A 26,306-nucleotide genomic window follows, 5' to 3' on the forward strand; every position below is an offset into this window, starting at 1 on the left:
TGAAAAAACAAAAGAGCTAGCTTTCAGAAACGGCGTTAAACTACGAGATGATGAGGTATGGTTAAACAATGGCTGTGAACTAGAAACTGTGAGTGATTTCAATGACTTGGGTACATTATTGAATTTCAATGGTTAATTTAGAAAAGCACAAGATAAGATTTCTTAACAGGGTAAAAAAATCACTTTTTGCAGTAGCTAATTTATGTAAGCAAAACGTTTTTAATATAGAAACAGAGCTACATGTATTTGATGTTTTTTAAACTACGGAAGTGAAGTGTGGGGATTTCATAAATCACTAGGGATATAAAAACTACATTTAGGTTTTCGTACGAGATTACTAGGAGTTTAAAAATGCACGGCAAAAAAAGATATATCATGAACTAGGGAGATTTCCGATGACCATTATTAGGAAATTGAAGATTTTTTTTTTTTTCTCTTTTTCTTTTTTTCCTTTTTTTTTTAGTGCTCAGAAATTGGCTCATGTAATTGTTAGTTTTGCCTTTATTATTATCACCGCCCATTCTAGCATCAACATGCTCACACAGGTACATAACATATACAGGTATACAAGTCATTAGCACATACACATTGAAATACACTTCAGCTCGCTCTCTCTCTCTCTCTCTCTCTCTCTCTCTCTCTCTCTCTCTCTCTCTCTCTCTCTCTCTCTCAAATGAATAAACATCATCACAACGTTGACATTCGTCTTCTTATGCAAATATAACACGATTTACATAATTAACTTTACATATAAATTACAAGTTTTAGTACATTTTTTGGAGCTAGGCACCCAGAGCCTCAGTATTATCATCATTGCACTTTTCTGTTGATTTTTATTTTTCATCGATATCTTATGAAACATAAACATATAATAATGACATCATTGCGGGTCGACTTTTAATTAAGAAGTTATCATATTATGATCACTGTATATGCACGGAATTTTCTTGGAGTTAACCATACCATTGAACAAATTGTCAGATAATAAAATGTAATCGATTCTAGATCTGGAGTTTCCTCTTCTAAATGTGAACTCTTTATTTTCGGCGTTTCGCTCCCGCCACAAATCTCTGAGCTCACATTTTTCCATAAGATTTTTAAATTGTTGTCGTTGGATCATTTGTATTTGTTACTGGGATTCTATCATTAATATTATTTAGCGTGCAATTAAAGTCTCCCATAACAATATAATTTGCTACAGGTATTGTTTCGCCTATTTTGTTGAAAAACGTTTTTTTTTCTGCACAAGTATTTGGTGAGTATATATTCATCAAATTAGATACCAGGGTATCATCTTTTTTAATACAGCATTCTAATATTCTTCCTTCTACGTCTCTATTTGATTCAGAAACAGTTATATTCGATGTAAATTGAGTTACTATTGCTACTCCTCTAGATGAAGAAGTACCGCTATTCCATACACTATCCTTTCCTCCCATATCCTTCCATTCGTTACCCCAAACATACTCATCTGCATCTGTACAATGCGTTTCTTGTATTGCTATTATGTTAAATTTCTTTTTAGATAACCATGAAAAGAACTCGTGTCGTTTTGTTTTTTTCTCTTAAACCATTAATATTAATGGATGCAATACACAAAGATGACATGATTGCCGTAAATGAATAAAAACAGTAATTAGGGACATACTATCAACCTTCCTGAATGACAGCTGTTTTGCTCATTTTATTGGCCCGTCGTTCTGCCGACTGTGGCGTTGCTGACCTATCACTATTCGTCCTTTTATCGGCCTGTCGTTCTGCCGACTGTGGCGTTGCTGACCTATCACTATTCGTCCTTTTATTGGCCTGTCGTTCTGCCGACTGTGGCGTTGCTGACCTATCACTATTCGTCCTTTTATCGGCCTGTCGTTCTGCCGACTGTGGCGTTGCTGACCTATCACTATTCGTCCTTTTATCGGCCTGTCGTTCTGCCGACTGTGGCGTTGCTGACCTATCACTATTCGTCCTTTTATCGGCCTGTCGTTCTGCCGACTGTGGCGTTGCTGACCTATCACTATTCGTCCTTTTATTGGCCTGTCGTTCTGCCGACTGTGGCGTTGCTGACCTATCACTATTCGTCCTTTTATTGGCCTGTCGTTCTGCCGACTGTGGACTGTTGTTTTATTGATTACAGGAAAGCATTCGACTTTGTAAATAGGCTGAACTTATGGTTTAAACTTATCAAAGACGGAGTAGAAGGGAAAATGCTTTATGTTCTAATTTACCAGTTCAAACGAACATCAATTATTTATCAAATAAAACTCAACACACTGTGTTCAGATTACCACTTACTGCAGCTGACGCTATTTACTAGGCACTCATTTTCACAACAAAAATCACAACAATGTCCGTAAAGCACACACGATACCGCCATAATAGTCCTTGATAATCCTGACGTCTTTACCACATCCTTGTCCGGGTTACAGACCTGTAACACAGAAAACAAGACAAGAAAAACTTCTCTTTCCAACATAGATTTGGGCGGGGGGGGGGGGGGGGGGGGGGGGGGGGTCAATATAGCGCCTGTCGAGGTGCGCTGCAAAAGCTCGAATGACCCACGTACCCAGTACACCTGTACTGCCTGTAGAACTTACCTGTATCACAGGTAAAGCACGTGCACCTCGCGCCACGTTTCCCGATACACTCAATGCCCTATAGTCACCCCACAGGTGCACCTCACTGTAAACACAGTATAAAACGTAACATTGATGAATTCAAAACTATAACCGTTCACTGTATAATGATGTTAAATGTTGTGTAAAATATGACAATAAGATGTCAGATTTTTTTTTCAATTGTAAGAACGGTTTATTCCAAGGAGAAATTTTGTCACCTTTAATGTTTTCTATGTACGTAAATGATTGCGAGATGAGTTTTTAAACCCATGATTGTCCTACAATTGAATTACAATCTATCAATCTATTATTATTGATGTCCGCAGATGATGTGGTACTTTAAGCAGAAACTGCAGAAGGTTTACAAAAAATGTTAGATACACTACTTACGTATACTGAAAAATGGAACCTAACTGTAAATACTGAAAAAACAAAAGAGCTAGCTTTCAGAAACGGCGTTAAACTACGAGATGATGAGGTATGGTTTTACAATGGCTGTGAACTAGAAATAGAAACTGTGAGTGATTTCAATGACTTGGGTACATTATTGAATTTCAATGGTTAATTTAGAAAAGCATAAGATAAGAGTTCTTAACAGGGTAAAAAATCACTTTTTGCAGTAGCTAATTTATGTAAGCAAAACGTTTTTAATATTGAAACAGAGCTACATGTATTTGATGTTTTTTAAACTACGGAAGTGAAGTGTGGGGATTTCATAAATCACCAGGGATAAAAAAAAACTACATTTAGGTTTTCGTAAGAGATTACTGGGAGTTTAAAAATGCACGGCAAAAAAGATATATCGGGAACTAGGGAGATTTTCGATGACCACTATTAGGAAATTGAAGATAATTAAGTGTTGGTTTAAATTAAGAAATTCGAATAACTGTATTCTAAACGCTTGTTACCAAGAAATTCTTGAGAAAGGGAGTGAATAGTCTGATAGTATACGAGATGAATTATATAGAATGAGGTTAGGGTATATATGGCAAAGTGTCGTTGACAATCCTTTTGAAATTGTCCAACAAGATTGCAACGATAAGATAGTTACATCTACAAAATGTTCTTTATACAAACACATTAATGAGGGTTTTAGTTTAAAGACCTATAGGTAGTCATAATCTGAAAGAAATATCGAAAATGCGTATGTCGTCACATAAGCTGAATATTGAGGTTGGTCGTTACAACAATACTTAACGATGCCGTAGTCAGGAAAGTGGTATGAAATTCATTTCCGGTCAAAACACACAATCTGAAATTTATTGAAAATATCGCTGATGAGATCTTGCTATTCATTAAATGTAATGACACAATCTAATTCAGATCCTTATTATCATTCCGTTTCAAAGAGGATCTGACGACATCCAGGTAACCTTTACGATTAACAAATCAAATTACTGCCTTCAGAATCTTGAAGATAAATTTAATATGTGCGAACTAGCATGACTAATGTGCATAACTTGCGCACGCAGATCTGGTACAACCAACATCGCAACTGTAAACGATCTTTTACAGTGCATCCCTTACGACTTTCTCAGCTATAAAGTTCCAAATGTTTCCGCGCACTCGGCAACCGTAGATCAACAATCAACCGATCCTCGGTCAATTAGTAACCGAATAACCGATTAAATTCCATCATCAATTAAAAATCGATAACTGAAGAAAATCAATAATTGATCACCAACGACTGATCTGTTTTGAACAATTGCTACAAAGGTTATTATGATGTATCACAGTATTATAGGATTACAACCTAAAATTATTTTCTTGTATCATATCTGATTATTGTTATTTCTATAGCTGTCGTCGTCCAAATGATGTTAATGTGTTTGTACGTTATCGTGGACATTTTGAGTATCTGCATTGTAAAATTCGTTCATATTGAAATAGTTAGGCCGTATATGTACATGTGTACAACGTTTAAAGACCGAGATTCAGTGTTTTTGGTTGTCGAGGCAAACCACCGCCTATTAAATCTCTACAGCAAACTTATAACATATCGTTCATTATTAATCTTAGGATTTATTGATGTAGAATTAATATATATATATATATATATAGCATAGGCGTCTGCGCTGGTTAGTATTGATAGAAAAAAATAAATTAGCCCCTAACTCTTACTATATGGACTTTCCTGAAGAGCAGCAAGAGCTGTGAAAACGCTAAAAAAAACTTTTGTTTGTTATATATATATACCTGTAGTATATTTCGTTATTCTATTGTATTTAGTTAGAAATGTTAGTGTTAGTAGCTTTAGTAGTTCAGGTTTATGTTGACCACGAGTAATTAGATGGGGTGCCCTATTTGCCCTACATTACCCGACTTAATTATGTACATGCCGACCGTGAGATTTTAGGCAGCGTAATACACCGGTCATTCACTGATAACGTTTTAATTACCTTGATCCGTGGCTACTGGTCTACGTTTGACACTGTTTGGGATTTATTGCCCCATGGCTTCGGGAGATCACTCTGGGGGTTCTTTATGGCTCCTCTGTCTATATTACCTATGGTCATCATATACTCATCCCTAATGTGTATCCACATATCTAGGTCAACGGACCGCCTGCTCCGACAGTTTGCCCGACTGCTCCGGCAGTTTGCCCGACTGCTCCGACAGGATTTGGTCAAGATATATCATAAGGTCAGTTCAGGACACGTTTGCCCGATCGGGCAATCGTTGACTGACAGACTTTAGTATATAAGGAAGAGTGAGAGAGAGCTCGGGGAGTTCAAATTCGAGGTGCCTATGTGTTGCTATGTTGGATTATGCTGGATATGTTTGAGTAAATAGTGTATTAACATGTGTTTGTGGTTTGATCCCCGTCACAATATTTTGATGCAAACTTTCATATTTCATATATTGCCATTTATCAACCATGGATATCTGGTTTCGACAGATTATACGCTACATTCTTGCATGATATCTTTTGATTTGCACATTTAACTGATATTTCCCTTGACAACAATACTAGGACTTAAATAATAATCAAAAGTATATATATCTCCTGTTATATTTCACTCACAACTTGTAGTAAACTTGTATTATAATACAAATATTGTTTACAAATGTGTTATGTTATATATGTTATATGTTAGGCTCCCAAAACATTTTATTTTTATATACCTTTCAAGTTATGCTTTCTAATTGTGATACAATTATTCTGATGCAAATTATATGGAATATTAGTAGTATGGAATTAAATAATGTAATGTACGTGTGATACTGATTATCTGTGAACCACATACAATAAATTTGCTATTTAAAACTTTATGTCACATATATTATATATAACTTTATGTATTTTATTTTCATTAATTCTTCAATTGATTCTTATCATTTGATGATATAAAGCAATACATTTGTATGTACCAAGACAGAGGTGTTTGTCCACAAACACATTCATGACTTGTCCCTTCACTACACTGTAGACCACAGACACACGGTGTGTTTCCCCTTCAGTGTAAACTATACCTTAGGGAGCAGTGGTTGAAGCCCCCCTCGACAAAATTAATTGATACTGTACATGTCAATGGTCCAGATAACACCAACATACACAAATTGCATCCGGTGAATCTCGGCCCAATGATGTCGCCTAGTGGGAGGTATAGCTTGTGTTTCACCGTTGTTACTAAAAATAGACATTAAAACTTAATGTCTCTTAAATTAAAAGACTTCCAGTTGATATCGAATATTAATGTTATCAACACAGCAACTTCACACTACCTATAATCTGGCATCAAAACATAGAGCCATGGATACACAGTTAGACTTAAACAAGAAATATCTTTAAAAAAGATAAACGGCATAGTTTAAATGCTGGTGTTTATAATATAAAACTGCTGGTGAAATAAATGAACGAACTAGTGTGTTTCAGCATAGATAACAAAATGATATCAGTTTGAATAATTTTGGTGGTAATACCATGTGCGTAGCCAAGTTATTTTGTATGTGTATGCAGAGAAATGCAATGAGGGGTGAATGAGTACCGTATTGTTTAAGCCCGTCATTTAACGATGTGCGAATAGTTACGTTGTCCTGTTTTCTTGAAACGACGAGCCTTGTACAGCATTTAGAATGATAATTTGTGTTGACTTTACCTTATTCTGCACGCTTGGAACACGTTTACATAATGTCCGAATATGTGTTCAATAACCATACGTATATAACCATTGTCCATTGGGCAAAGCAATACCTTTCCTGCGGGAAGGGCTGTAAAAGAAAGAAATCAAGACCAAAAACCTGAGATCAACCTTGTATTTAAGTCGCGTTACCGTAACACGACGTTTTGGGATGATCATTGCGACAATGGGTGATGTTTTCATGGCGGTATGTGTAGGTAAAATACATTTATATATAAAAATGCAGTTGTAGCTCATGATACAAGTTCCAGTAAAGTCGAATTGAATTTACATGTAATACAAATGAATCTTTCAACTGTACCGGTGGTCATAACATAGCACGACATGTGTTCTGGAGTTAAGTTAAAAGTTGGAATTATAACGATTATCATTATACTCAGATAGGGGTTGATTGACGAGGATTTATGTCCTTGTTCCTGTTATAGCCGAGCCTAGGACACTCTCTCAGATAGGGGTCAGAGTTCATAAGCTTAACTACCAGGGAACAGTGTTCAAATCACACTTGGTCTCGTCTGGAGACGTTAATCCCACTACTTAGCAGTCTTGATATATAAGGCAAAACATTCGTGACAGCGTTGGTGTGCAAACCTTATGATTTAAAAATACATTAATTTACTTATTTCATTGAAGATCAGACAAGGGTACATATGATAATATCAAAATCTGTACATTTGAAAATTAGATTTCTGTGTCTATCTGCGGTCAGAAAGCTGTGTTTCATTATATTCAATAACATTCCTAAACATACGTATAGTAACGTTCACCTAACGTTTGAAAGCAAACGATTTCCTTAAAAGTATTGATTCATTTCTGCATCTTACCAACTGTCATGTAGTGAGGAAAATTCCAATAGTGAATTTTGTACTCTATGCGCATATATAACTCCAGACCTGTTCTTTTGGTTAATGTTTTATAATTCATTTTAAGAATAACAGTAACAAATATGTAAATCAGACTTCACCCTGGTTTCCGGTTGTAAGTAGTCCTTTATAGGAATGGGCCCAAAGGGAGGATGGTGGGCTAGATGAGACCCCAGAAAAAAATGTTAAATGTTACTATGCCCAAATTTTCAATCATATTTAAATGAGCAATTTAAATATGTAAATGAGATATTATCTCCAATTTTCACTATTCGCTCATTCACTACATGTACGTTTAACAATAGATGATCCAGGCACTTATTTTACTTTTCTTAATTGAGAAAGTATCAGATTATTTTTTCGACAAGTTTCATGCAATTTGTGCCGAAATACACACACACATATTTGAAAAAAAAAAGTTTTTCTCGTTGTGTATAATTGTTATAATGGAATGAATTAAATTATAATTCTATTTTGTATTGTGTTTCGGCATATTATCGTGATAACATATCTAATATAAGATAATACATTTTAAGGGATAGGAGATCTAACAATGCTATATAGTTTACATTCAGCACGTATCTGAATATAGCTGTTAGATTGTCTGACATGTGTAAAAGAGCTTTCAGATACCCCTTTTCCTCGTGAAATCAATTGAAATCAATTGAAATCTACTTTTACCTGAAATGGTTTTACATGTACGTCTAACTGTAAAAAAGCAAATACGTGTACTTGAGACATATTTAATCTGTTTAGTATACAAAAGATAATCTGAATTGCATAAAATAAATATGTATTGTAAAAGGGAATGGTAGAAGAGAAAACAGAAGAAAACTAGGAGAATTTAGAAAATAATTTGCTCTATTTTGAAGGTACAATACCAAATAGACTGATTAATCAAGACAAGAGAGGTGGAGGACGTCAAACCGGAATCAAGTTAATAATCATTTAGTAGAGTAAAATTAAAAAAAAAATATTATTGAATTATTCTATTTTTTTTTCTTTTAATTTAAGTTTCCTGGGTTAAGGACTTAACGTTTTTGTATCAAAGCTCATTTTAAACTTATCGAAACACTTTTAAGTCTATATTAAGTTTTTAAGTCTATATTAGTATATATATCTGGCATCTTTTTTATTTGACAACTAATTTTGAAATTATTTGGATTTATTTTTATTTTTCCCATATTTTGTGTAAACCGTTGGATATCAAATCTACGTTTTGTTTGCTATTTAGAATTTGCTTCAACCTCTCATATATACATACATATATCTTGCAAATTTTGTATATAAAATGCATAAATTTGGCTTTGATCTTTTATGTCCTGAATGCTCTAAAATGTTAGCGTAAGCATTTTGCAATTCTGACAACCACCAAGGAGCTTTGTTACATCAGGTGTACCATTTTGACTTGTTTCTGATGCTGATGCTGATGGTTCCTGCGGGGCGAGCTGAAATTTCTTCCAAAGAACAGGTCTTCGGATTTTTCTTTGTCCCACTTTAATATTTTATTTTTTTAAAGTCATATTTAACTTGTCATATTCATATGTTTTCATCATGGAAAATAAGAACAGACTATAGCTGAAACTCACTCATATGTAAAAGTTGACATTTGGCCAGGTAAAACAGGTAAATTTCAGAATGTTGGCTAAGTGAGAATGAACCGAATGATAAAACAACGTTGAATGTAATTAATACAAACAATATTTAATTATATCTATCAATTCTATAAACAAGCTTTATAAGCAACATGGTGATTAACAAACAACTAATTGGAGATTATGTATGTTATAATTACTGGTATGCACGGAATAAATGTTATTTGGTTTCTTTTCTGAATCCGTCATTTTGTCAAAAAAAAAAATTACTATTACTGTTAATACATATCTTACTGAAAGAACAATTTACACTCTTGAGATGACGGGTTCATTACATATGTGGATTTGATAAAATTGGATATACAATGTATTTTAAGTATCCACTGCTAACATGTAAGATTCATTATAATCAATTGAACACGTCAATGCATTTAAATATTTTATTTTTTAAAGTCATATTAAACTTGTCATTTTCATATGTTTTCATCATGGAAAATAAGGACAGACTATAGCTGAAACTCAATCAGGTGTAAAAGTTGACATTTGGTCAGGTAATACAGGTAAATTTCAGAATGTTGGCTAAGTGAGAATGAACCGGCCAGTCCAGTTCCCACATCCTTTCTCTGAAAAATTCACTCCAGGGGTCCATTTACAGTAAGTTTATGCAGTGTCTCTCTTACCTGGCGTAATTATTACTGGGGTGTTTACCTGTGGTCACGTTTAAATGGTTCATTTCAATCTACCAAACATTTTAATTTAACACCATTCCACTATGTCAACATTTGTACATGTAAGGCTCAAATTGATTGGTTGATTGTTTATTGCTGAATCTGTCGTTCCTAAATGGTTAGTTTGCTGTCTGTCCTATAGGTCGTCCGCTTGGTCGTGCGTCAAATCTCGATCTAATCTCAATTTCATTTTCAATTTCTTTATTAACTCCTCTCTCTGTCTACAGTCGGTTCCTGCCTCTAATTATCGCATCATAGGCGGATCAAGGCATATATTTAAATTATAGTTAATTAATTTTGCAACATGTGTGACCACCAAGTCAGTTCTAGGTAAGTCATCACCTGCCTGTATTTGGTAAATTTCAAATCTATCACTTCACACTTTACTATATATGGCCATCTACAGATACATTTTTTTGTATATGTGGATTCTCTGGAGAATGGAAGAGGGGGCTCCTATATGCTGGCTACAAGTATGCCATTAAGACAAACAGGGTCAATAGAATATGTATGATAATACCGTTTTGATGACCATTGAAATAATTAACTTGTATCATTTGAAACTGCTTTCCAACTGAAAAAAATAAGCCTTATATAAACATGACCAAAAAATCTGTTTAATTACAACTTTATACAGATATCTTTATTAATCGCTTATACTTATGGACTCATTAAGTACCTTAACAATCCTTGTTGCGTGTAAGTTTTTTTAAAATATTTTTTGTTATGTGACGTGGATACTGTCTGCTGAATAAGCTAGCCGAGTTTCACCTGGCCGTGACACCATGTATTTAAGCTATATCTATCAGTAATATCAAAAGGTAAATGTGTATACAATATTAGGAAAATTTACGCTCATTAATCCAATGTTAAATAAGTTAGAATTTAAGTTGCAAGTTGACGATGAAATAACAGCCTTCAATATCAGACGTTCTGTCATTACTGTGTGTCGAACCCCTCCCTCTGGCCGAAAATCCTAGCATCGCGATGCCAGGCATGGGTAAGCTTCAAATTACCTTCACTGCGCATGACGCGTATTCCCGCCATCTTTGTTATGATTTCTGACAGAACACGCGACTCGGGTTGGTGACACTGGTGAGTTTCCTATTTAAACATAGCACGCTTCACGTGAAGCATATCTCGTGTAAACAACATGTACATAATAGTCTCGTGACTGTTCATACCGTCTTTTTTGAAGGTCTGTAAACAAATGTATTCATAACCGAAGCTAACTAGACGGGTTTTTCGTCTAGTCAAACTGTCGACAATAGACCTAACTATTTGGGGTGTCCAGTGACATTGGAAACTATGCTCTTGAATATGGTGATTATATATAGGGCACATGTATATACTGAATTTAGAGCTGAATTGTGGATCGTGTTATTTCTATTTCAAATCATAAATGCTATACATGAAACAAGAGACCAACTGAAGTGCCCGTTGACACTCCTCTGCAATCGCGTAAACACTCCGGGCCCCATGACATGCATGTACACCCAAATTTGAATTGGTGTACACGTCTAACCGATCAACTTCTCTCTCACGTAACAATCATAAAACATACTTAACAAATCTCTTAAATTGCTTTTGATCATTTACCCTAGATGCACTAAATGCACTAAGTATTGTTCATTCGTTTTAAAACACATTCAAATAGAGCTTCTTTCGTAGAACAACTGCTTGGAACTCGCTTCCAGCTAGTGTCGCAGAGGTAGAAAGCCTACAGGCTTTCAAAACAGCTAGGCCTCTCTACACAAACTTTCTAATTGATCACAACCATGCACACACACACCCTCACCAACGCACATGTATACACACTTGCACTCATGATCATTGTACATCAATATCCACACACTATTCATGTACAGCTACACATGTACATCATACAGCAAATGTTACAAGAGCACCTCTGCACAACGCAGAGTAATTGTCAAGTTAGACAGATCAGTGTTTTATATAGATGTAGATGTAAAATGCAATTAAGCCAGTAGAAATTTAAATTTAAAAGATGCTTGTAGTTTTTCTTCAGTTCAGTTTATTTTTCAGACCAGGATATATATCAATTCTCTTCTCTGGACTCAAAAACATGCAATGTGTATGAATGATTGATATATCATATAATGATATATGGTATGTCACATCAAAATATTAAAGAATGCATGTCAAATTTAATACCCCATTCTGAGACTCAACGATTTGAACAAACATATTTTATTCTGCCTAATAGAAAATTCCAAGAAGTGTGTAACTTAATTGTAAGCATATTGCTAAAAACTGGTTAACACTCATCTTACAAACGATATGGCCACCAATATATCCCTAGTATAAAACAAAAGAAACAAGTAGATTGGCTTTTGAATAAACTAAAAGATATATATATAAAGCCACAAGAACCTGTTGATTTAGGCCTATATCACTACACAGTTATTACAAGTAGTATAGATATATAGCCTGTCTTTAATTATAACAAAAATTCGGTGCAAAATAATTTATCCCATACTCTGAAACATACTCATAGAAGCTTCCTAAAACCAACCAAAATGACACATCGAGAGAAGAAAATAGGATAAAAGCTAGTTGTTCATCCAATAAGATATATACATGAATATGTATCGGATAGTATCATTGACAAGGCTTGTGATTGTACCCAGCTCAATCAGCATTAATAAAGAATAAAAGGGAGCTAACCCTTAGATACATTTCTTCTTACATCAGTAAAAAAAACCAACAATAATGCAGCATTTGTTCTTGAGAAATATTCCAATTATTGTTTGGAATTCTAAGAAAATACAAATAATTGAGATAAAGAGGGGATACTGTCTACCACCAGCAGCAACAACATTATTAAATTAATTGTATACTGTATTGTCAACTCATGTTTGATAGGGTTAACATTCTTAACAATAACAGTTTTGTAAGCAATGATATAAACACCATATGCCATAATCTATAATACCAAGGAATTTTGAACGCATATAAACTATATTTATCCTGCAACTGCCACCGCATTGTCAGAATACACCCATCGTATATATTTTTGCTGTATACGGCAGTGACGGAAAACAGCTGTATTTTGGAATCTTAGTCAGTTCGACTGACCTACTTCAAAGTGAAACTACGTTTAAAAGGCGAGAATATTACTGTCATTTTTGACACTGTTTCACTTCAAAATGACTATTTTTGATGATTTTATTTTTATTGTTACAGGATAAATAGAATACATGGTCAGTGTCTTAAAATATAAGCTGTATTTTTGGCTCGGGACAGAAAGACAAAAGTGGCTCGCCACGTTTGTCTTTCTTTACCCTCGCCAAAATACAGCTTATATTTGAAGACACTGACCATGATGTATTCTCTATATATATGCAGACTTTAAATTTAAAGTGAAAACCAGTACTGGAATTCCAGAAGAAAGGTAAAAAAAAGCCAGTAGGCCAGTAGAATTTGGTTTTTGCAATATATAATTGGTGCAAATGAATTGATGGTGACTGCCAGGACATACTTGCCTGATTGGCAACAGCGAAATTTCTGGCAACTTTTTCCTTTTCCTTGGAGTATATGTAATTTAAGATGCTACTAATTCAATATAATTAGACCACTATGTTTAACTTTAGGCAAATAAATATAAATCAATATAGTTACACTCCTACTATTTTAATATTAAAGAAGGCAACTTCAGGCCATATTGTGTTGACTGTTGATAGAGGATAAAACTACAACTACCAACCACACCTTCCTGATCACATACAAGGACATCCAGAGATATACCATGTCCACTGTTCTCTTGTCATGCAGATTTTTTCGGCATACAGCCTCATTACAGGTAGCTATATACATATAGGGCATAAGATTTGAAGAGGCAACTATTACTAAATTTCTGATCTTTAGTGGATGCGCATTAAAGTCAACATCAGTTCCGTTCACAAAACAAGAAACATACCACAGCTTCACAAAACACGCACACACCCACAGGCACGCATCTTGTTCACGGCCATTCTCAAATTTATGACAAAAACTGTTGTTAAGGCATTATACCACCATTCTCTTTTGGCAGAATTCTACATCTAGATTAAAGCATTGGACACTGCGAATATAAGGTCTATTGTACATGTTTGAAAGCAAAAATAGGCTGTTGTATATTTTTTATACAATACCAAAAGCTGTGTCTTTACCCTATTGTTATCCTCCAAAAGTTTCAGTTTATTGCATTTTTGCCAGTGAAATATAGAAATTTATCAAACAACTAAAACTTGATTTTCACTGCAGTGATGAGCAGTGAAAATATCGGATTTTGCAGTGAAAATATAAGATTTTGTAGTGAAAATATGTTTTTCGTTTTTTGACCAGTCAGAGCGAATCTTTGTATTCACGTAATTGAAACTTGCTGATTTTTCCAATTGAAGCAAATATAGATAAAAAAAATTGGTATATAATTATTTTGCCCTTTTTGCAGAGCACTGTGCTCTTATTTTCAATCTGAATATCTTTTATTTATTTCCTACATGCCTTTTTTGTATAAATTTTCTTGGCCACCATTTTGTTTTTCTCTAGTCATGATAATTAATATATAAGCTCTGCCCTTCTCAAACCCCAGCCCCAGGCCTGTACGTATACAATGTAAATAACATAAATGGCATTGGCAAGGACCCCCTGGACACTATAATTAGTCTGTAAATTGGGACAGTGTTGTGTGCACTCAACCATGGAGGGCACAACAGAGCCCCTACCCCAGATCAGGTCCATTCCTGACTGATTTTCACACCTTTGCAAGTGACCAACTAACATAAGGCAACATTTTGGGCAGCAATTAGAAGTAAAAGGCAGACTATGAAGTGCTTAGAATGACATTGCGGCTTCCGCTAATGACATTAAGATGAAACTAAATCTATATTTCATATTGATTTTCAACACCCTGTTCCTAATGTTGAGCAATTTTGATCTGATTTATTATGTATTTTTTGTTTACTGTGAAGTTAATTCAGTTTTCAGACAAAATTTCATGAATTTTAACATATTGCTTTGATTTAAATATCAATTTGTTGTGTGAATACAGTTTCTACAAATTTGCTAGTTTTAGGCTGCTACTTAAATCTTTTTATACCTGATTAGGGGAGACACCCTAATTAGGTCATATACAGTGCATTATATATAACAATTTTAAATAGAATTTTGTAATTATTATAAAATGATAATCAGTATCTTCAGAAACTGATTTGGGCTACATACACTCTCATACATTATATATGATTATATATATATTAAATCATAGTTCATCAGATTTTTATCCTTAAATACATGCCCTTTTATATAAAAAAAAATATATATATATATCACAGAAATAAGCGTGATACTGGCAGTGCCCCTTTTTCTCTCTGAAGGTGCCCCTTTTTCTACTTTGATACCATGCCCTTCTATCCTGTGGGAAACACTAATATAACATATATTTCACAATTCACAAGTATCATAATATCGATATTTTCACAAGTGAGAATGACATAATATTTTGATAATTTTTTTCACTTGTGCTTCGGCAGTTCGCACTCATGAAAATATCAATATTCTGTCATACACATGAAATATTATATTAAATGGGAAACCATTCAATATCCTCTACATCTAATTAATCTTTTAGATTTAGTGGGATGAATAATTATTAATAATTTATTGCATCATCTACGTTTTGTGATTTTTGTGAGAAGCAGTGTATGTACACTGTCGGTACTGGTGATCATGATGTATATATGCTGAATATCTATGCATGAACACTGAAATTTTGAAATGCAGATTTGAATACAGCAACAATGGTATTGATTTGTAATTATATAAACAAACCAAAAAATCATCCCTCTTTTTCACTCCTTCTGCAGCAAAACAACCACTTATATTCTACATTTGCTTTGTCTGCATCAAAATTTTATCAAATGTTAACATATTCTTTTCTTGTGCAGCAGATTCTGCACAAATGGAGAAAATGTGGATCAAACCAGATTAGAAAGTGATTTCAACACTGGACAGAATTCTGCAGCCACTGAATCTGTACACTACGCAACATCACCAGCACATGGATATCTATAACATGGCTTCCTTTCCACACCCAGGCTCCCCAGAGTGGATGTGGTATCAACAGATACGAATGAAAATCCAAGATGAATCATCAGGTCCTACATTAGCAGACTTCCAGGCATTTAACCTCAGGCCACGAGGTCAAGCTCCTCAAAGAAACATGAGACCGAGATTTATACAGACTGGTTCAAGGCCCAGAGTGCCAGCACCGCCTTACCACATGTTAAACCATGGCCAACACAACATGAGGTGCAGTACCTCACCGAGCATGGTGAGGAACAGTACCCCACAGGGCATGGTGAGGAACAATGCCCCACAGGGCATGGTGAGGAACAATGCCCCACAGGGCATGTTGAGGCACAATACCCCACAGGGCATCGTGAGGCACAATACCCCACAGGGTATGATGAGGCACAGTATCCCGCAGGGTATGATGAGAAGCAATACCCCACAGGGTATGGCGAGGAACGGTATTCCACAGAGCATGATGAATCCCAGGCTGTACGAGCCACCTGTTCACAGCAGACCAAGTTCAAACCCCATTGAAGGTAATAGCCTACATCAGTGTTCAGGTGATTTTATCGGCTGATCTGATAACAAGAAATATTAATGAGTTAATCAAATGCAAAAATCCATCGTGATCATTGATGATTTTAGAAAAACTGATCTGAAGCTAGGTAATCTTAGAAATTTAAGATTGATGGAATTGAATATATTCATTCGTAATATAAGATCTATGTGTTGAAAAACACAAGGAAATAAATTAAAAGAATCAGAAATCTAAAATAAATAAAATCTAATTTACATGTTGTCTTCAGTAATGACTGATGAGACTAGAAGAAGTTTGAATATAATAGTAATTGAGAGTAATTATTTTTAGTATCGGTAACCTTATTATAAGAAAAATTTACACTGTACACGATACAGTTCTAAGTAGACAATTTAATTTGTTGAGAGCTTGAGACCAATTTCTGGGTGAAGTAGAGTCTATGACTGAAAAAAATGTGTACTCTGTATAGTAATTACATAATTACTTATTACTATACATTGCAGGTAATTGTATGATTGTTCAGTCAGATTGGTTTATGTGGGATGAGTGTATGGTATCCTTTGTGACACATCAAAATCATCTTTATATCTAGCTATAGCAGTTAATATATTTTTCTTTTTTGATTTACAGGCCTACAGGAATTAGTGAATGGACCACAAGGGCCTTCATCACCAATTAATCAATGTATTTCTCCAGCAAATCAGCGAGTTTCCATGGACTCGACTCCAAGGGGCCCATCCCCATTATCCTATATGGAAACATCACAGACAGTTTCACACCAAGTACCTCCTTCTGGTCTACAGGTCAGAGGTCATCTCCACTCCAACCTCCAACCCAACACATCACAACACCTGTCTAATTCTGGGATGAGGATGCCAGTCAGCATCAACAGTCGTCCCATTTGGTTTCCACCTCCACTTATGAAGGCTGACGGGACACTTATCCGGCCGATGGAACATTTCTCAGGTCCATGGACTAGTCAGCCAGGGAATGTTGGTTATAGGCCAGGATTACCTTATACCTTAACCGCAGATGGAAATAGAAGTTACCACGATCAAATTCACACTGCAGCTCTTCATGGAGGTCAAGTTCCAAACTTGAGTGTATCTACCAATTGTAATGAAACAAATTTTCACCAGGCATCAAGTTTCGAAAATACTAACTCAATAAACAAGGATAGTGATGAAGAAACCCAGAGTTCCCAGGCAAATGGAACTCTTTCAAACAGCATATTTGGACGTTGGTACAAACCCCCTTCAGTAGACGAGGAGGTGAAATACGACTATATCTTTGATGTGGACAGTGACACACAAACTAATAGAACAGAAAGAAGTGATCAGGAAAATACACAGACAAAATCTAGTTCTCACCTCATCAAGAGGCCTAGTAAACTCAGTCATGAGAAAAAGGGGACAAAGGGAAAACGATTAGAAGGTGAAATCAGTAGAATATTTAGTTCCTTTCAGTCACAGTTATCTCCTCTTAGTTCCGACAGTCTCCCAGAGTCTCGTACTTGGTGTGAAACGGAGCCAGACATATTTTCTGGTAGAAGTGGCAACAATAAAATCTCAAGTGATCAGTCTCATTCTCAGGCAGCAACATCTATTAATACCTTGTCATCTACTAAAGTTGGCAGCAGTATTACTCAGCAGTTTTCATCGTCAGCTATAGAATCCAATTTGAGCCAAAACGTTGCCAAAGAAGTTGACAGAAATTGCTCACAAGATAGCATAAATCATCCTCAGGCTGCGCCAACAATCACATCAACAAATGCTCAGGCGATTCAGCAAGTTCATTGTACTACAAATCGCCCAATGCCACCTTTGATGCTTGCTCCTATGACTTATATAAAGCCAGTAGGTTTACAGTCAAGTCAACAGTTTCAGCCGCCAGCTTTGACAGTTCTTTCCACAAACCATTCAGCATCTTTACAAAAGCAATCAACTGTTCCAGTTGTGTTACAAAGTGGCTCTGTAAATTCATCCGCAGGTAATTCATCTTCTAATTCTGCAGATCACCTAGGAAATTCCCAGGAAGAGAGCAACATTTGTATACTGGACACATTTTCATTGTCTCGTCCACATGTTAGTGACATTGTGATACAGCCACAGGAACTGAATGTGAATCTGGTGTCTAATTCACTCGGAACCAAACGTAGGAAAAGATACTGCAAGTCAAGATCAAGTGAAAACACACAAGAGGAAATCTAGTGAACATGATTCTGATTCTAAAATAGTTGTTAAGGAAAAGAAAGTCACTCCTCTCCGAATCAGACTACCATTTGCTTTGAAATCTCGTCTTCGAGAAAAGGTTAAGAGTAATGCCAGCAAGAACAAAAAATCAAATGGTGTAAAGGAAAAACCAGCAAAAAGGCCATTGCTTGATTGTGTTAGCTCTGTACCAGAAGAGCATCATGTCTCTGGTTATTCAGCAGCAGAGAGACTGGAAAGTCAAGATCCTTTAATCTCAGTAGTGGAGAAAGGTAATGAATCGTTGGTATATACAGAGGATAAAGACACAAATAATGAAACTGTTCAATGCAGTGTTGCCTTTGACGGTGATAACAGCTACACAAATAAGTCTACACTTCTGAAATCATCTTTACCAACTACATCCAACATAGAAACGGATCACAACGAAAAACAGTCTCAACATATGGAATCTTCCCTAGACTGTCCAGATAAGTTATCGGTTGCTGATAAGAACACACACAATACAGAAAAGCCAAATGATCCTCACCATCTAGCAGATAAATTAAAGGAAGTGGTTTCCAAAATTTCTTCTGGACGAAAGCGAAGGAAATCAGCAGTGTTGCTGGACTCCCAGCCAATTACACCAGATGCAAAGAGAAGGAGGCTTTCTAAAGAGAAAGAGCTGGATTCTTATGGCAGTTGTTCAAAATCTGTCAGAACTATTGATAAGAATGTCCAAGAACAGAATTCAGTTGTTGCAAAATCCTGTGTTATGGATGATAAGTCAAAGGATGCTGGTGAGTATTGTGAAAAATCTAGTGGCGGTTTTGTTGTGTTACCCAATACATACAACGCATCAATATCTGACTCTAGAAATACACTATCTTCAAAAGAGCCGTCTCATCATTCCAGTTCCTCATCAAGTGTCAATACATCTGCAACAGAAATGCACAAAGACAAAGCTTTGGAAACTGAAGTGGCCACAGATGATGATTTACCTAAGATTGTAAGATCAGCTAGACTGAGGAAAGTTAGAGTCTCTAAAAGACCCTGGTTGATGAAAACCAAAGAGACAAATGTGGCTGAATCCCAGAGCGAGACTGAAGATCCAGAAGGATTTGTCAACAAAAGTGAGGAGGAAAGCAACAATTCAAAAGGACCTTGTATGGAAAAAAGCAAAGAAAAGAAGAAATCAGAAATTGAAAAATGTCAAGAAAGGACAAAGTCTCTTCGTTTGGAATTGCGAAGAATTTCCTTTCCACCAACATCTTTGAAGAATTTGGATAGTAAGTCAAATGAAACTGATACAGCAATGGTAAAACAGGGTCCAGAGAAAGAGAAGGAATCAGGGAAAAGAAATTTAAACAAGGGCTTTGATATGGAAGGTTTGGGAAAAGCTGTATCCGGACAACAGTCTGCAGAAACAGAATTGGAATGTATGGAGAAGTATGGTGGAAGTGTTAATGACAATATGAATAACAATAGCTCTATTGTCTCCAGAGAGGGTGAAAGTACATCAACTATAATACCATGGATAGCCCAATCATCGTAAAGGAGAGCAACTCAGTCAGTATAGTCTGTGACACTGAACCTATCACTGAAGTGTCTGCAGTCGGAAACACAGATGATACAGTCACAGAGAGTTTGACTGGTGTACAAACGGACAGTCCAGTAACAGGCAGGGTAGTCTCAAATGACAAGATCGAAATCCATGATGAAAGTGAGGGAGATGTAGAAGTTATAAATGTCAGTCATAAACCAAAGGATACTTTTGACATCAATATTGTCAATGATCTGTTCTTTCCCGTGGAATTTCATGGATCAAAACTTATGTGTATTACCTGCTTGTCGGGGAAGTATTTTGTGGTGCGTGAACTTCTAAACAAATGTTTTATTGATATTGCAGAAAAGAACAAAAAGAGGGGAGTATTCCTTTCAAAACTTTTTAAGCAAGTATATGTTGCCAAAGAGCGGGATCTCAACATTCCTTATGTGGAGTTACCCGGGTCCTTACGCACTAGTATCGGTGATTACTTGATGAAAGAACAATTGCTAAGGAAGAGTCTTGTCTGCCACATTGGAATTATCCATGTGAATGATGCAAAGCGGCTTTATCATTTTTTCTATGGTGTCAAATCCTGTCATGATTTGAAGTGTGTGTTGCCATGGTCATCAAATGATTCCATAGAAACAACGAAACACTCTGATGAGATTGAAACCAGGCAAGACGAGCTGAAATCAGAAAAGGATGTAGTAGTTGATGTGGAAACGGGCACGACAGAAAAGGATGTTGAAATTATAACATGTCAAGTGATATTTGACAGAGAAGTGAAAGAGTCACCAGATTTGGGAAATACAGAAACTCGAGAAAATACAGACTCCTAGAATCTTGCTAGAAGCAATTCATCTGTTAGAATCAGAGAACTGTTTGAAAGTCCCCAAAATATCCTCAAGGAATGGTGGAGACCCCAGTAACAAGCAGAAGAAAAGAATGATGCTGAAGAAGATGAGAGGACGACTAGCCGTGAGAAGTGGTGACAGGAGTGACTTGTCAGATGACAGTGATGCTACCATACCTTACATGGATGAACCAGAACCCGAGAGTGATGTGGAATGTGACAAGAGCAGACTTTCTTCCTCTTCACTTCCGAAAGATTTTGAAAATTCAGGAACATATCAATCTTGTGCTCACTCAAGTAATATGAGTTCAGATTCCACTACTATCATTGACAATAGTGCTCATTCAACAAACAATGATCTGGTTACAGCCAACAGTGACATTGAAGATAGTAACAGTGATGACCAACAGGAAAGCAGAATTGATCCTGACCTAAATGAAGATTATGTCGTTAGGGGTGGAATAGCTGAACTGTATGATGGCATGTTTCGATTCCTAGTGATCAATGGTAGGAAGTTTTTTCCCTTTGAAGACCTGTGCCAGCATTATGAGAAAGAGGATCTGATAAATTGTTTGAAATCAAAACCTGGTCATTTCAAGGCTATCAGATGTTCTGTGATAGAGACAGATTTCCTGAATAATCTGGAACCAACTTTGCCAGTATTGGTGGAAAATGCTACCATCATTGAAGAAGACTTCCTCCATTGTTCAGCTAAGTTGAATTTCAGGAAATTGTTTGACAGCTCTGAACAAGAAGTTGTTGACTTGACAACTGAAGATGATGCTGTAGTTCCACAGAGACTTGCAGATTCTCCTGTACTAACGCCGGAGGCATCACCAACGTTGACCAACCCCTGCAAGCTCTCCGCATTTGAATCATTCAGCAATGAGGACATGCTTGTAGATACATCTGACGATATCCTGATGATGGAGTTAGGGGACGGCAAACTGTGACACACGAGGCAAAGAGTCTATACATACCAAGGATGGCAGTTCAGAAGATGACCTTAGTGCTATTGGTAAGTGCTACGTCAGGACATTTTGTTTATCGTGTAAGGAACACTTTCAGTCTTATTATAAATATCATACATTGTATCTGGGTCTGTGTTCCTCTGTAAACTACACTTTGCTTGACATAACAATATGTAATTTATGCATCATGGGCATAGATTGTACTTTTTTCTGTATAATTTGAAGCAAGCATATTCATTGGTTATGACTTTGTGGTATATTTGTTTTAGCCAACAACTACCATCATGCTTGCAATTGGCAGCTGGTGGCTCTCCATTCTGTGTCATGTATCTCAGGATTCTATGTTGCAGATGGTCGTGAACAAAAAGCTGTTGCAGATGCCTTTCGGGATATTTGGGTGGAAAATCATTCTCTAAAATGTAAGTGGCCATTCTGAGCACATCACTGACTAGAGTACTAGTATATGAATTTAAACATAATGTAAGGTAATGAAGGTTTTCATGCTGTCGAAGTTTTGGTAGTTTCAATTTCACATTCACTTATATTTAGGCTCACTGAATATATTGACTTATACCAAACAGAATATCCAGGAAAGGAGACCTATGAGTAATGTTGGAAGATAGAAAAATGAATTTTGTTTGGCTTTATTGTCATGATCATTGATTATGAAAAACACACTTTTAAATATTCACCCCATGGATAAATAATTTATAAACCTGTATATGACATTTGAATTTGTTTATTAGGTCATCTGACCCGAAGGGTCAGGATGACCTATAGCCATCGTGCTTCGTCCGTCGTCGTCCGCCGTGCGCCGTGCGCCGTCCGTAAACTTTTCACATTTTAATCTTCTTCTCAAGTTCCACCAGTAGGATTCACATGAAACTTGCCAGAAATGATCCTGAGATGGTCCTGACCAAGTGTTGTTATTTTTCGGGTTGGTCCGAAATCCAAGATGGCCGCCATAGCCGCCATTTTGAAAACACATTTTAAACTTCTTCTCAAGTTCCACCACTGCTGTTGGGCTGAAACTTGCCAGAAATGATCCTGAAATGATCCCGACCAAATGTTGTTATTTTTTAGATCAGTCTGAAATCCAAGATGGCCGCCATAGCCGCCATCTTGAAAAACACATTTTAAACTTCTTCTCAACTTCCACCAGTGCTATTGAGCTGAAACTTGCCTGAAATGATCCTGATATGATCCCGACCAAGTGTTGTTATTTTTCGGATCAGTCCGAAATCCAAGATGGCCGCCATAGCCGCCATCTTGAAAAACACATTTTAAACTTCTTCTCAAGTTCCACCAGTGCTATTGAGTTGAAACTTGCCTGAGATGATCCTGATATGATCCCGACCAAGTGTTGTTATTTTTCGGGTCGGTCCGAAATCCAAGATGGCCGCCATAGCCGCCATCTTGAAAAACACATTTTAAACTTCTTCTCAAGTTTCACCAGTGCTATTGAGCTGAAACTTACCTGAAATGATCCTGATATGATCTCGACCAAGTGTTGTTATTTTTTAGATCAGTCCGAAATCCAAGATGGCCGCCATAGCCGCCATCTTGAAAAACACATTTTAAACTTCTTCTCAATTTCCACCAGTGCTATTGAGCTGAAACTTGCCTGAAATGATCCTGATATGATCCCGACCAAGTGTTGTTATTTTTCGTTATTTTTCGGGTCGGTCCGAAATCCAAGATGGCCACCATAACCACCATCTTGAAAAACACATTTTAAACTTCTTCTCCAGGTTCATTGGTGCCTTTGAGCTGGAAATGGATGAGGATGTCAAGGAAGGCGAGCCAACATAGTGTTATTTTTTTGGCCTCGTAAAACTTTGACATGGCAGCAATATGGCGGCCATTTTGTAACATGATTGCGCAATCATGGTTTTCCTGAACAACACCTATTTCAAACTTCTTCTCAAATTCCACTGGTGGAATTCAGCTCTAACTTACCAGAAATGATCCTGAGATGGTCCTTACCAAGTGTAGCTATTTATCGGGTCGGCCAGAAATCCAAGATGGCTGCCATGACAGCCATCTTGAAAAACACATTTTATGCTTCTTCTCCAGTTCCACTGGTGCCATTGAGCTGGAAATTGGTGAAGATGTTAAGGAAGCAGGGCCAACAAAGTGTTGTTATTTTTTTGGCCTCGTAAAAACTTTGGCATGGCAGCAATGGCGGCCATTTTGTAACATGATTGCGCAATCATGGTTTTCCTGAACAACACCTATTTCAAACTTTTTCTCGAATTCCACCGGTGGGATTCAGCTCTAACTTACCAGAAATGATCCTGAGATGGTCCACACCAAGTGTTGTTATTTATTGGGTTGTTCAGAAATCCAAGATGGCCACCATGGCCAACAGTGCCACTATATACTTGCTACAGAGAATGCATACTACAATAATATAAGGGTTTTAATTTAGAGTCAGATGACCGTTAAGGCCCCTGGGCCTCTTGTGTTTATTATTTTATCATTTATTATTAAATTTTTATTTTATATTTACAGCCAAAATGGCACTGATGACACAGGATTTTGAGGAAACCAAAAAAGAAACAATGGATTTTGAAGCCACCTGTCAACAGTATGGAGGTATATATAAGAGGATAGTTAGGGGTCAAGGTCATTTATTTCTGCAATATTACTTGTAAAATACATGACTTTGTTTTAATGTTATATTCATTGTTAAAATACTAAACCATGCTTAGAATGCATTTTCAGAGTTTTTTGATTCAGAAGTGAATAGACATGATGAATTATGGTCAGAAAATTTAACATTTATTTTAAGACTGTTCACTTATTGCCTGATGTTCACTTATTGCCTGATAGATACAGGTTATGAAATACATATTTGTGTTTTTGCCAATTGCTATGGGCACACCTTTGATAAAGTTAAGTGAACTAAATGATAATATGCATGTATATATGTTTGAGTAATCTTATATGATGCCATGTGATTCATGATAAAGTTGTAATGGGTACATGTATTCTGTATACATGTATTGGGTAATACTGGGAAAGTCTGTCTCGGTGGATGCTATGAAGATGAAGATAGTTTAGAAATAACGCTTTCAACTGTCCTTGTTTATTATTAGATGCCATTGAACTGATGACAAAAGCCATGCAGCAAACATGCTCAGAAGGTAGGTTATCATCATGGATCATAGATGTAATACATACGTAATTGAATACTTGAATTCACACATTTCAAGTTTATACTACGTTCTTTATGAGCTGTAGACTTGTAATTCTGAACAGGTATGCAGCCAAATAGGATGTGATATGTAAAGGGCTATTTCAGTCAAATGGAGAACTCTCTAGGTTTTACCCATAGAAATGGTTTTAATTCAAACAATGTAATTATAATAATAGGCTGTGTTTTCTCATTGACAAGCACCCATGGCCACCATGCATAGATTTTCTTGATTTCTGGAGCCTCCCATGGACATATTCCCAAAGCAAGCTTGTGTTCCATTTGTCTGTCATCAAAGCCCAGAATATTAGGATTTCAATTCTGTTTTAATAGTCAATTAACTTCACAATTTCATAGTAGGACAGATTTTTTCATCTACTGCAGTCCGATGTTCTGATTGCTTGGGGCCAGTCAATAGGGTGTTTTATAGTAAACACAATCCATTTACTTATACCCATCAATCTTTAGTAAATAACTAACAGATATATATATAATCAACAGAAAAAAAGAGAAAAGATCAAACATAATAAAACAAAATTAGGACCATATCGTGGTGAACACTTTTTATAGGATTCCCTCAAAACCTATTTTGTTAAATTTTTCTTATTAACACCTGGATATATCAATTCTATGCACACAAATTAAATCTTTGGTTAGATGAGCCTAATTCATTGTCGTATGTACAGATCAGGTATGGTCAAATTGTCCCTTACAATAATAGGAATTTCCAGTCATAGAAATAAGGGCTGGTATGTAATGTTATATGTAAAGGAATTCATAGACTTGGTATTATACATATTCATGTTCTTTTTCAGATCGAAAGAAAGACCTCTCCTGATACGGACGAAGCGGATCAGATGATCATGCGACAAAAATTCTGCCCTCTATTCATGATCAGTGAAGACAGATTGTAGTCAACATTAACTAGATGTAACCAAAACAGTTCAAGCTTCAAAGTTGATGAAAGTACAGTTATACATTTTAAGTTGATT

The 26,306-nt window shown here is 36.1% G+C and overlaps 3 protein-coding genes across 4 annotated transcripts; 2 read left to right on the forward strand and 1 right to left on the reverse strand.

Annotated features, from left to right (window-relative positions):
• Positions 1-1,650: 1,650 nt before the first annotated feature.
• Positions 1,651-10,987, reverse strand: LOC117333890 (another transcription unit protein-like). The gene is made up of 4 exons (XM_033893307.1): positions 10,957-10,987; positions 6,811-6,827; positions 2,369-2,428; positions 1,651-2,106 (listed from the first exon to the last, which is right to left on the reverse strand). The coding sequence occupies exons 1-4, from the start codon at positions 10,985-10,987 to the stop codon at positions 1,651-1,653; spliced, it is 564 nt and encodes a 187-aa protein (XP_033749198.1).
• LOC117335118 lies at positions 10,988-19,590 on the forward strand. Of its 2 annotated transcripts, none has more exons than XM_033895041.1 (3): positions 10,988-11,035; positions 15,892-16,551; positions 17,184-19,590. In XM_033895041.1, exons 2-3 carry the CDS (start codon positions 16,002-16,004, stop codon positions 18,761-18,763), a joined length of 2,130 nt encoding a protein of 709 aa, XP_033750932.1. In that variant the 5' UTR covers positions 10,988-11,035; positions 15,892-16,001; the 3' UTR covers positions 18,764-19,590. The 2 variants fall into 2 exon arrangements, with proteins under 2 accessions (XP_033750932.1, XP_033750933.1); XM_033895042.1 differs by having other exon boundaries at positions 10,997-11,035; positions 15,889-16,551.
• On the forward strand, positions 18,805-26,224 carry LOC117335119. Its single transcript, XM_033895043.1, has 5 exons — positions 18,805-22,162; positions 22,466-22,534; positions 24,630-24,713; positions 25,217-25,264; positions 26,130-26,224. Exon 1 carries the CDS (start codon positions 19,209-19,211, stop codon positions 20,295-20,297), a length of 1,089 nt encoding a protein of 362 aa, XP_033750934.1. The 5' UTR covers positions 18,805-19,208; the 3' UTR covers positions 20,298-22,162; positions 22,466-22,534; positions 24,630-24,713; positions 25,217-25,264; positions 26,130-26,224.
• The last annotated feature ends 82 nt before the right edge of the window (positions 26,225-26,306 follow it).

This window comes from Pecten maximus, chromosome 9 (assembly GCF_902652985.1).
Source record: "Pecten maximus chromosome 9, xPecMax1.1, whole genome shotgun sequence".
NCBI classification, from domain to species: domain Eukaryota; kingdom Metazoa; phylum Mollusca; class Bivalvia; order Pectinida; family Pectinidae; genus Pecten; species Pecten maximus.

Excerpts from the sequence above, each read along its gene's own strand:
- LOC117333890 (XM_033893307.1), bottom strand. The coding sequence starts at position 10,987 with ATGGCGGGAATACGCGTCATGCGCAGTGAAG. Across the intron at positions 2,107-2,368 it reads TATCAAGGACTATTATGGCG|TCGGCAGAACGACAGGCCAA; the intron begins GTATCGTGTGTG and ends AACAGTCCACAG.
- LOC117335118 (XM_033895041.1), top strand. The coding sequence starts at position 16,002 with ATGGATATCTATAACATGGCTTCCTTTCCACACCCAGGCTCCCCAGAG. Across the intron at positions 16,552-17,183 it reads AAGTTCAAACCCCATTGAAG|GCCTACAGGAATTAGTGAAT; the intron begins GTAATAGCCTAC and ends TTTGATTTACAG.
- LOC117335119 (XM_033895043.1), top strand. The coding sequence starts at position 19,209 with ATGGAATCTTCCCTAGACTGTCCAGATAAGTTATCGGTTGCTGATAAG.